This window comes from Taudactylus pleione, unplaced genomic scaffold, assembly GCF_031769625.1.
Source record: "Taudactylus pleione unplaced genomic scaffold, aTauple2 ptg000978l, whole genome shotgun sequence".
NCBI lineage: Eukaryota > Metazoa > Chordata > Amphibia > Anura > Myobatrachidae > Taudactylus > Taudactylus pleione.
The window spans coordinates 1,427,500-1,442,125 of NW_028285379.1; the positions used below are offsets into that span (position 1 = coordinate 1,427,500).

Here is a 14,626-nt window from a genome sequence, read left to right on the forward strand (position 1 = left end):
TTTATGTTCTATATACACCTTTTATACACAGAATGCATTTATGTTCTATATACACCTTATATACACAGAATGTATTTATGTTCTATATACACCTTATATACACAGAATGTATTTATGTTCTATATACACCTTATATACACAGAATGCATTTATGTACTATATACACCTTATATACACAGAATGTATTTATGTTCTATATACACCTTATATACACAGAATGTATTTATGTTCTATATACACCTTATATACACAGAATGTATTTATGTTCTATATACACCTTATATACACAGACTGCATTTATGTTCTATATACACCTTATATACACAGAATACATTTATGTTCTATATACACCTTATATACACAGAATGTATTTATGTATTATATACACCTTATATACACAGAATGTATTTATGTATTATATACACCTTATATACACAGAATGCATTTATGTTCTATATACACCTTATATACACAGAATGTATTTATGTTCTATATACACCTTATATACACAGAATGTATTTATGTATTATATACACCTTATATACACAGAATGTATTTATGTATTATATACACCTTATATACACAGAATGTATTTATGTTCTATATACACCTTATATACACAGAATGCATTTATGTTCTATATACACCTTATATACACAGAATGTATTTATGTTCTATATACACCTTATATACACAGAATGTATTTATGTTCTATATACACCTTATATACACAGACTGCATTTATGTTCTATATACACCTTATATACACAGAATGTATTTATGTTCTATATACACCTTATATACACAGAATGTATTTATGTTCTATATACACCTTATACACACAGAATGCATTTATGTATTATATACACCTTATACACACAGAATGTATTTATCTTCTATATACACCTTATATACACAGACTGCATTTATGTGCTATATACACCTTATATACACAGAATGTATTTATGTTCTATATACACCTTATATACACAGAATGTATTTATCTTCTATATACACCTTATATACACAGACTGCATTTATGTTCTATATACACCTTATGTACACAGACTGCATTTATGTTCTATATACACCTTATGTACACAGAATGCATTTATGTTCTATATACACCTTATATACACAGAATGTATTTATCTTCTATATACACCTTATATACACAGACTGCATTTATGTTCTATATACACCTTATATACACAGAATGCATTTATGTTCTATATACACCTTATATACACAGACTGCATTTATGTTCTATATACACCTTATATACACAGAATGCTTTTATGTTCTATATACACCTTATATACACAGAATGTATTTATGTTCTATATACACCTTATATACACAGAATGTATTTATGTTCTATATACACCTTATACACAGAATGTATTTATGTTCTATATACACCTTATATACACAGAATGTATTTATGTATTATATACACCTTATATACACAGAATGTATTTATGTATTATATCCACCTTATATACACAGAATGTATTTATGTTCTATATACACCTTATGTACACAGAATGCATTTATGTTCTATATACACCTTATATACACAGAATGTATTTATGTTCTATATACACCTTATACACACAGAATGTATTTATCTTCTATATACACCTTATATACACAGACTGCATTTATGTTCTATATACACCTTATATACACAGAATGTATTTATGTTCTATATACACCTTATACACACAGAATGTATTTATGTTCTATATACACCTTATATACACAGACTGCATTTATGTTCTATATACACCTTATATACACAGAATGCTTTTATGTTCTATATACACCTTATATACACAAAATGTATTTATGTTCTATATACACCTTATATACACAGACTGCATTTATGTTCTATATACACCTTATATACACAGAATGCATTTATGTTCTATATACACCTTATATACACAGACTGCATTTATGTTCTATATACACCTTATATACACAGAATGCATTTATGTTCTATATACACCTTATATACACAGAATGTATTTATGTTCTATATACACCTTATACATACAGAATACATTTATGTTCTATATACACCTTATATACACAGAATGCATTTATGTTCTATATACACCTTATATACACAGAATACATTTATGTTCTATATACACCTTATATACACAGAATGTATTTATGTTCTATATACACCTTATATACACAGAATACATTTATGTTCTATATACACCTTATATACACAGAATGTATTTATGTTCTATATACACCTTATATACACATAATGCATTTATGTTCTATATACACCTTATATACACAGAATGTATTTATGTTCTATATACACCTTATATACACAGAATGCATTCATGTTCTATATACACCTTATATACACAGAATGCATTTATGTATTATATACACCTTATATACACAGAATGCATTTATGTTCTATATACACCTTATACACACAGAATGCATTTATGTTCTATATACACCTTATATACACAGAATGCATTTATGTATTATATACACCTTATATACACAGAATGCATTCATGTTCTATATACACCTTATATACACAGAATGCATTTATGTTCTATATCCACCTTATATACACAGAATGCATTCATGTTCTATATACACCTTATATACACAGAATGCATTTATGTATTATATACACCTTATATACACAGAATGCATTCATGTTCTATATACACCTTATATACACAGAATGCATTTATGTTCTATATACACCTTATATACACAGAATGCATTTATGTATTATATACACCTTATATACACAGAATGCATTCATGTTCTATATACACCTTATATACACAGAATGCATTTATGTTCTATATCCACCTTATATACACAGAATGCATTCATGTTCTATATACACCTTATATACACAGAATGCATTTATGTATTATATACACCTTATATACACAGAATGCATTCATGTTCTATATACACCTTATATACACAGAATGCATTTATGTATTATATACACCTTATATACACAGAATGCATTCATGTTCTATATACACCTTATATACACAGAATGCATTCATGTTCTATATACACCTTATATACACAGCCTGCATTTATGTTCTATATACACCTTATATACAGAGAATGCATTCATGTTCTATATACACCTTATACACACAGAATGCATTTATGTTCTATATCCACCTTATATACACATAATGTATTTATGTTCTATATACACCTTATACACACAGACTGCATTTATGTTCTATATACACCTTATACACACAGAATGTATTTATGTTCTATATACACCTTATATACACAGAATGCATTTATGTTCTATATACACCTTATATACACAGAATGTATTTATGTTCTATATCCACCTTATATACACAGAATGTATTTATGTTCTATATACACCTTATACATACATAATGTATTTATGTTCTATATACACCTTATATACACAGACTGTATTTATGTTCTATATACACCTTATACACAGACTGTATTTATGTACTATATACACCTTATATACACAGAATGCATTTATGTTCTATATACACCTTATACACACAGACTGCATTTATGTTCTATATACACCTTATACACACAGAATGTATTTATGTTCTATATACACCTTATATACACAGACTGCATTTATGTTCTATATACACCTTATATACACAGAATGTATTTATGTGCTATATACACCTTATATACACAGAATACATTTATGTACTATATACACCTTATACACACAGAATGCATTTATGTTCTATATACACCTTATACACACAGAATGTATTTATGTTCTATATACACCTCATACACACAGACTGCATTTATGTTCTATATACACCTTATACACACAGAATGCATTTATGTTCTATATACACCTTATATACACAGAATGTATTTATGTTCTATATACACCTTATATACACAGAATGTATTTATGTTCTATATACACCTTATACACAGAATGTATTTATGTTCTATATCCACCTTATATACACAGACTGCATTTATGTTCTATATACACCTTATATACACAGAATGCATTTATGTACTATATACACCTTATATACACAGAATGCATTTATGTTCTATATACACCTTATATACACAGAATGCATTTATGTTCTATATACACCTTATACACAGAATGCATTTATGTTCTATATACACCTTATATACACAGAATGCATTTATGTTCTATATACACCTTATATACACAGAATGTATTTATGTTCTATATCCACCTTATATACACAGAATGTATTTATGTTCTATATACACCTTATACATACATAATGTATTTATGTTCTATATACACCTTATATACACAGACTGTATTTATGTTCTATATACACCTTATACACAGACTGTATTTATGTACTATATACACCTTATATACACAGAATGCATTTATGTTCTATATACACCTTATACACACAGACTGCATTTATGTTCTATATACACCTTATACACACAGAATGTATTTATGTTCTATATACACCTTATATACACAGACTGCATTTATGTTCTATATACACCTTATATACACAGAATGTATTTATGTGCTATATACACCTTATATACACAGAATACATTTATGTACTATATACACCTTATACACACAGAATGCATTTATGTTCTATATACACCTTATACACACAGAATGTATTTATGTTCTATATACACCTCATACACACAGACTGCATTTATGTTCTATATACACCTTATACACACAGAATGCATTTATGTTCTATATACACCTTATATACACAGAATGTATTTATGTTCTATATACACCTTATATACACAGAATGTATTTATGTTCTATATACACCTTATACACAGAATGTATTTATGTTCTATATCCACCTTATATACACAGACTGCATTTATGTTCTATATACACCTTATATACACAGAATGCATTTATGTACTATATACACCTTATATACACAGAATGCATTTATGTTCTATATACACCTTATATACACAGAATGCATTTATGTTCTATATACACCTTATACACAGAATGCATTTATGTTCTATATACACCTTATATACACAGAATGCATTTATGTTCTATATACACCTTATACACAGAATGTATTTATGTTCTATATACACCTTATATACACAGAATGCATTTATGTTCTATATACACCTTATATACACAGCCTGTATTTATGTACTATATACACCTTATATACACAGAATGTATTTATGTTCTATATACACCTTATACACAGAATGCATTTATGTTCTATATACACCTTATATACACAGAATGCATTTATGTTCTATATACACCTTATATACACAGAATGCATTTATGTACTATATACACCTTATATACACAGAATGCATTTATGTTCTATATACACCTTATATACACAGAATGTATTTATGTTCTATATACACCTTATATACACAGAATGTATTTATGTTCTATATACACCTTATATACACAGAATGCATTTATGTTCTATATACACCTTATATACACAGAATGCATTTATGTTCTATATACACCTTATATACACAGAATGCATTTATGTTCTATATACACCTTATATACACAGAATGTATTTATGTTCTATATACACCTTATATACACAGAATACATTTATGTTCTATATACACCTTATATACACAGAATGCATTTATGTTCTATATACACCTTATATACACAGAATGCATTTATGTTCTATATCCACCTTATATACACAGAATGTATTTATGTTCTATATACACCTTATATACACAGAATGTATTTATGTATTATATACACCTTATATACACAGAATGCATTTATGTTCTATATACACCTTATATACACAGAATGTATTTATGTTCTATATACACCTTATATACACAGAATGCATTTATGTTCTATATACACCTTATACACACAGACTGTATTTATGTTCTATATCCACCTTATACACAGACTGCATTTATGTTCTATATACACCTTATATACACAGAATGTATTTATGTTCTATATACACCTTATATACACAGAATACATTTATGTTCTATATACACCTTATATACACAGAATGTATTTATGTTCTATATACACCTTATATACACAGAATGCATTTATGTTCTATATACACCTTATATACACAGAATGTATTTATGTTCTATATACACCTTATATACACAGAATGCATTCATGTTCTATATACACCTTATATACACAGAATGCATTTATGTATTATATACACCTTATATACACAGAATGCATTTATGTTCTATATACACCTTATACACACAGAATGCATTTATGTTCTATATACACCTTATATACACAGAATGCATTTATGTATTATATACACCTTATATACACAGAATGCATTCATGTTCTATATACACCTTATATACACAGAATGCATTTATGTTCTATATCCACCTTATATACACAGAATGCATTCATGTTCTATATACACCTTATATACACAGAATGCATTTATGTATTATATACACCTTATATACACAGAATGCATTCATGTTCTATATACACCTTATATACACAGAATGCATTTATGTTCTATATACACCTTATATACACAGAATGCATTTATGTTCTATATACACCTTATATACACAGAATGCATTTATGTATTATATACACCTTATATACACAGAATGCATTCATGTTCTATATACACCTTATATACACAGAATGCATTTATGTTCTATATCCACCTTATATACACAGAATGCATTCATGTTCTATATACACCTTATATACACAGAATGCATTTATGTATTATATACACCTTATATACACAGAATGCATTCATGTTCTATATACACCTTATATACACAGAATGCATTCATGTTCTATATACACCTTATATACACAGCCTGCATTTATGTTCTATATACACCTTATATACAGAGAATGCATTCATGTTCTATATACACCTTATACACACAGAATGCATTTATGTTCTATATCCACCTTATATACACATAATGTATTTATGTTCTATATACACCTTATACACACAGAATGTATTTATGTTCTATATACACCTTATATACACAGAATGCATTTATGTTCTATATACACCTCATATACACAGAATGTATTTATGTTCTATATCCACCTTATATACACAGAATGTATTTATGTTCTATATACACCTTATACATACATAATGTATTTATGTTCTATATACACCTTATATACACAGACTGTATTTATGTTCTATATACACCTTATATACACAGAATGCATTTATGTTCTATATACACCTTATACACACAGACTGCATTTATGTTCTATATACACCTTATACACACAGAATGTATTTATGTTCTATATACACCTTATATACACAGACTGCATTTATGTTCTATATACACCTTATATACACAGAATGTATTTATGTGCTATATACACCTTATATACACAGAATGCATTTATGTTCTATATACACCTTATATACACAGAATGTATTTATGTTCTATATACACCTTATACACAGAATGTATTTATGTTCTATATCCACCTTATATACACAGACTGCATTTATGTTCTATATACACCTTATATACACAGAATGCATTTATGTACTATATACACCTTATATACACAGAATGCATTTATGTTCTATATACACCTTATATACACAGAATGCATTTATGTTCTATATACACCTTATACACAGAATGCATTTATGTACTATATACACCTTATATACACAGAATGCATTTATGTTCTATATACACCTTATATACACAGAATGTATTTATGTTCTATATACACCTTATATACACAGAATGTATTTATGTTCTATATACACCTTATATACACAGAATGCATTTATGTTCTATATACACCTTATATACACAGAATGCATTTATGTTCTATATACACCTTATATACACAGAATGCATTTATGTTCTATATACACCTTATATACACAGAATGTATTTATGTTCTATATACACCTTATATACACAGAATACATTTATGTTCTATATACACCTTATATACACAGAATGCATTTATGTTCTATATACACCTTATATACACAGAATGTATTTATGTTCTATATCCACCTTATATACACAGAATGTATTTATGTTCTATATCCACCTTATATACACAGAATGTATTTATGTTCTATATACACCTTATATACACAGAATGTATTTATGTATTATATACACCTTATATACACAGAATGCATTTATGTTCTATATACACCTTATATACACAGAATGTATTTATGTTCTATATACACCTTATATACACAGAATGCATTTATGTTCTATATACACCTTATACACACAGACTGTATTTATGTTCTATATCCACCTTATACACAGACTGCATTTATGTTCTATATACACCTTATACACACAGAATGTATTTATGTACTATATACACCTTATATACACAGAATGCATTTATGTTCTATATACACCTTATACACACAGAATGTATTTATGTACTATATACACCTTATATACACAGAATGCATTTATGTTCTATATACACCTTATATACACAGAATGCATTTATGTTCTATATACACCTTATATACACAGACTGCATTTATTTATTATATACACTTTATATAGACAGCCTGAAGGTAATTGTATACAATATTTGTAATAATTGCGTGCCTTAGACAAAGTTTGTGTACATTGAACCATCGGAAAGCAAAGGTGTCACTATCTCAGTCATGCTAAAAAAAAATCTATTTCCAAACTTTCCTTATTTCCGAATGTTTGGATATGGGAGACGTTATATAATAGAACACCATAGCTTATATTAACTGGACATAGGACACTGCACATTCTACAGTATATACTGAGCAGAGGACACTACACGTTCTATATACTGTACTGAGCACAGGACAATATACATTCTATATACTGAGCACAGGACACTATACATTCTATATACTGAGCACAGGACACTATACATTCTATATACTGAGCACAGGACAATATACATTATATGTACTGAGCATAAGACACTATACAGTCTATATACTGAGCAGAGGACACTATACATTCTATATACTGAGCACAGGACACTATACATTCTATATACTGAGCACAGGACAATATACATTATATGTACTGAGCATAAGACACTATACAGTCTATATACTGAGCAGAGGACACTATACATTCTATATACTGAGCACAGGACACTATACATTCTATATACTGAGCACAGGACACTATACATTCTATATACTGAGCACAGGACACTATACATTCTATATACTGAGCACAGGACACTATACATTCTATATACTGAGCACAGGACACTCTACATTCTATATGCTGAGCAGCAGACGCTATACAGTATATATACTGACATTATGGCCCTCATTCAGAGCCGCTCGCTAGCGGCCGTACGCTCGTTCCGAGCGATGTTCGCACATCTGCGCATGCGTACGGTTTTTAGTACGCATGCGCGAACCAGTCAGTGCGGCCGAAAATCGTTTGTACGCTGTATAGCGAGTGCCTGCTATTTTGAGTGACAGAATGAGGCGTATGTGGGTGGTAACAGGGGAAGGTGCTTGGAAACGGGGGAGTGGAATTCGAACGCAGGCGTGCTTAAAGGTCAAAACGGGCGTTTTAAGGGAGTGCATAATTAATACAGCAGCGTCATTGACCACGTCACTTGGTTTTTTTTAACTCAGAACTGCTCGCAAAATAGCGGTTGAAAAAACCAACCACAAGAATAGCGAGCAGTTCATGCGCTGTACGATGTACTTGATTAATCTAATAAATAGCGGACATGACGTATGGTGCGAGCGGCCAGGGGGCGTTTTTATCAAATAAACGAGCGTATGTTTTGCTCGCTCGTTCAGACTGCAATTTGCGAACAAATCATTTGAATAGCCACCCCTTGTTTTTGAACGAACGACCGCAAATAGCGAACGGCTCTGAATCAGGCCCAGAATCCATATTTCGGAATATCCTGTAATCCGAATGTTTGGATATGTCAGTGGTAGTGGTGATGATAATGTCGGTGGTAGTGGTGGTGATGATGATAATGTTGGAGGTATTGATGATGATGATGATGATGATGTTGGTGTTAGTGGTGATGATAATGGTGGTAGTGATGATGATAATGTTGGTGGTAGTGGTGATTATGATAATGTTGGTGGTAGTGGTGATGATGATAATGTTGGTGGTTGTGGTGATGATAATGTCGGTGGTAGTGGTGATGATGATGTCGGTGGTAGTGATGGTGAAAATGTCGGTGGTAGTAGTGATGATGTTGATTCCGGTGGTAGTGGTGCTGATTATAATGGTGGTAGTGGTGATGATGTGGTGGTGATGATGATGGTGGTAGTGGTGGTGAAGATGATAATGTTGGTGGTAGTGATGATGATAATGTTGGTGGTAGCGGTGATGATGATGTCGGGGGTGATGATGATAATGGTGGTGGTAGTGATGATGATGGTGGTAGTGGTGATGATAATGTTGGTGGTGATGATGATAATGTTGGTGGTAGTGGGGATGATGATAATTTCGGTGATGATGTCGATGGTAGTGGTGATGATGATAGTGGTGGAGATGGTGATGTTGGTGGTAGTGATGATATCGATGGTAGTGGTGGAGATGGTGATGTTGGTGGTAGTGATGATATCGGTGGTAGTGGTGATGCTGATAGTGGTGGAGATGGTGATGTCGGTGGTAGTGATGATGTTGGTGGTAGTGATGATGATGTTGGTGGAGATGGTGATTATATTAATACTCTGGTTGAGGTTTGACCCATCCAGCTAAGAGTAGAGTACTTCATTCTAAGGCATTGCGTCTATGTCACACCAACGCCGTGTGTCTCTTTCACGTTTTCTACTACCACTAACATGTATGTCATAGTCATAGATGCATCAAAGTGTAAATGAGGCCCATAAACATTGTGTAAATATCGTTGGCCGGTATACATGTGCATCTGGCAGCATAATGTTTGTGCCCCCCCTTCCCTTGTTGCAAGTTATGGACCCCCACATGTTCTGGACATGGAGCAGCGTCTGAAGCATGTAGATAATACTATAACGCACATGTCTAGAAGGTACTGTGCATTCATGTCACCGTGGTTCCACTGCCTCCCAGCATCATGGTTTCTATTCTGACAGCGGCACTATCTGTGTTGAGTTTGTATGTTCTCCCCATGTTCACGTGGATTTCCTCTCACAGGACCTCATTCAGAGTTGGTCATACATGCAAATTATGTTTACACTTGCGGGTCTATTTCAATTGCGCTTTGACGACTCGCCCAAATTTTACACTTACATGAGTTTTATTTTTTATTTTTTTATATTTTGTTTCTTGCACATTTAATGGATGAATACACATGCATGGGATAGACATAAGGATATCCTTCAGAAGAAGTAAGGATCAATAAGGGTTAAGGTAAAAATATGTTTAAAAATGGGCAGAATAGATGGAGTAAGTGGTTCTTATCTGCCGTCACATTCTATGTTTCTATGGACATTGCATTATAGGAATGGTATATGATAATATATTTATATAATAGGTCCGCCTGTTGGGGAGCCCTTACTAGACTCATGTCTGCCGTCACATTCTATGTTTCTATGGACATTGCATTATAGGAATGGTATATGATAATATATTTATATAATAGGTCCGCTTGTTGGGGAGCCCTTACTAGACTCATGTCTGCCGTCACATTCTATGTTTCTATGGACATTGCATTATAGGAATGGTGTATGATAATAATATATTTATATAATAGGTCTGCTTGTTGGGGAGCCCTTACTAGACTCATGTCTGCCGTCACATTCTATGTTTCTATGGACATTGCATTATAGGAATGGTATATGATAATATATTTATATAATAGGTCCGCTTGTTGGGGAGCCCTTACTAGACTCATGTCTGCCGTCACATTCTATGTTTCTATGGACATTGCATTATAGGAATGGTATATGATAATATATTTATATAATAGGTCCGCTTGTTGGGGAGCCCTTACTAGACTCATGTCTGCCGTCACATTCTATGTTTCTATGGACATTGCATTATAGGAATGGTGTATGATAATATATTTATATAATAGGTCCGCTTGTTGGGGAGCCCTTACTAGACTCATGTCTGCCGTCACATTCTATGTTTCTATGGACATTGCATTATAGGAACTGTATATGATAATATATTTATATAATAGGTCCGCTTGTTGGGGAGCCCTTACTAGACTCATGTCTGCCGTCACATTCTATGTTTCTATGGACATTGCATTATAGGAACTGTATATGATAATATATTTATATAATAGGTCCGCCTGTTGGGGAGCCCTTACTAGACTCATGTCTGCCGTCACATTCTATGTTTCTATGGACATTGCATTATAGGAATGGTATATGATAATATATTTATATAATAGGTCTGCTTGTTGGGGAGCCCTTACTAGACTCATGTCTGCCGTCACATTCTATGTTTCTATGGACATTGCATTATAGGAATTGTATATGATAATATATTTATATAATAGGTCCGCCTGTTGGGGAGCCCTTACTAGACTCATGTCTGCCGTCACATTCTATGTTTCTATGGACATTGCATTATAGGAATGGTATATGATAATATATTTATATAATAGGTCCGCTTGTTGGGGAGCCCTTACTAGACTCATGTCTGCCGTCACATTCTATGTTTCTATGGACATTGCATTATAGGAATGGTATATGATAATATATTTATATAATAGGTCCGCTTGTTGGGGAGCCCTTACTAGACTCATGTCTGCCGTCACATTCTATGTTTCTATGGACATTGCATTATAGGAATGGTATATGATAATATATTTATATAATAGGTCCGCTTGTTGGGGAGCCCTTACTAGACTCATGTCTGCCGTCACATTCTATGTTTCTATGGACATTGCATTATAGGAATGGTATATGATAATATATTTATATAATAGGTCCGCCTGTTGGGGAGCCCTTACTAGACTCATGTCTGCCGTCACATTCTATGTTTCTATGGACATTGCATTATAGGAACTGTATATGATAATATATTTATATAATAGGTCCGCTTGTTGGGGAGCCCTTACTAGACTCATGTCTGCCGTCACATTCTATGTTTCTATGGACATTGCATTATAGGAATTGTATATGATAATATATTTATATAATAGGTCCGCCTGTTGGGGAGCCCTTACTAGACTCATGCCTGCCGTCACATTCTAAGTTTCTATGGACATTGCATTATAGGAACTGTATATGATAATATATTTATATAATAGGTCCGCTTGTTGGGGAGCCCTTACTAGACTCATGTCTGCCTCACATTTAGCAATGTTCTTACCGTACTTGTCGCACCTTCTAGGAACCCGCGTTTATGTCAAACTGGAACCAGCATTCCGAGGCCGTGTCAGTGGCTTATGCGGGAACTTTGATGGGGACACGGAGAATGACTTCACAAGCCGTCAGGGGATTATTGAGCCCACTGCAGACCTGTTTGGAAACAGCTGGAGAATGAGCCTCTTGTGCCCTGAGGTTCATAGTGAAGACTTTGAGCACCCGTGCACGGTATGACCATCGCTTGTCCATTACTAGCTCCCATATATATCTCCCACCTCTGACAGCTTGTCATTATGTTATGAGGGACCCAAGCCAAAGGGGATTTATATAATTAATACATAATAATATATGCGTATATGAGGGGGCTTGTGCACAGTTGGTGGTTCCTGCATATCCCAGACCATCAATGTAGGGTAAACAGAGATAAATAGAGACACTGGTTTATACAGTACAGGGGGCCTGATTCAGAGCCGCTCGTTCGCTCTGAGCGATGTTTGCCCAACTGCGCGTGCGTACGGATCGTAATACACATGCGCGAACCAGTCAGTGCGGCCGAAAATCGTTTGTTCGCTAAATAGCGAATGCCTGCTATTTTGAGTGACAGAATGAGGCGTATGTGGGTGGTAACAGGGGAAGGTGCTTGAAAACGGGGAGTGGAGATCCGAACGCAGGCGTGCTTAAAGGTCAGAACGGGCGTTTTAAGGGTGTGCATAATTAAGACAGCAGCGTCATTGACCACGTCACTGGGTTATTTTATAGCCAGAACTGCTCGCAAGATTGTGGTAACAAAAACCAACCCCAAGAATAGCGAGCAGTTCATACGCTGGTCGATGTACTCGATTAATCTAATAAATAGCGGACATGACGTAGGATGCGAGCGGCCAGGGGGCGTAATTTTCAAAAAAACGACCGCAAGTTTTGTTCGCTCGTTCAGACCTAGAAGCGTAAACAGACCGCAAAGAGCGAACGGTTCATTTGAATAGCCACCCCTACTTTCTGGACGAGCGATCGCTAATTACGTCCGGCTCTGAATCAGGCCCAGAGTCCAGTATATACAGTACAGAGATAAATAGAGACACTGATATATACAGTACAGATACTAGTATATACAGTACATAGATAAATAGAGACACTGATGTATACAGTAAAGATACTAGTATATACAGTACAGAGATAAATAGAGACACTGGTTTATACAGTACAGTATATATAGTACAGAATGATAGTATATACAGTATCAAGATAAATAGAGACACTGGTTTCTACAGTACAGTATATATAGTACAGAA

General features: G+C 32.7%; 1 protein-coding gene across 1 annotated transcript in view; it reads left to right on the top strand.

The window, feature by feature from the left end:
• LOC148454570 (SCO-spondin-like) overlaps positions 1-14,626 on the top strand; it is a 147,596-nt gene that overhangs the window by 97,826 nt on the left and 35,144 nt on the right. The window contains exon 18 of the mRNA XM_088460772.1: positions 13,363-13,565. Within this exon, the coding sequence (XP_088316898.1) occupies positions 13,363-13,565 (203 nt within the window). The remainder of the gene's footprint in view (positions 1-13,362; positions 13,566-14,626) is intronic.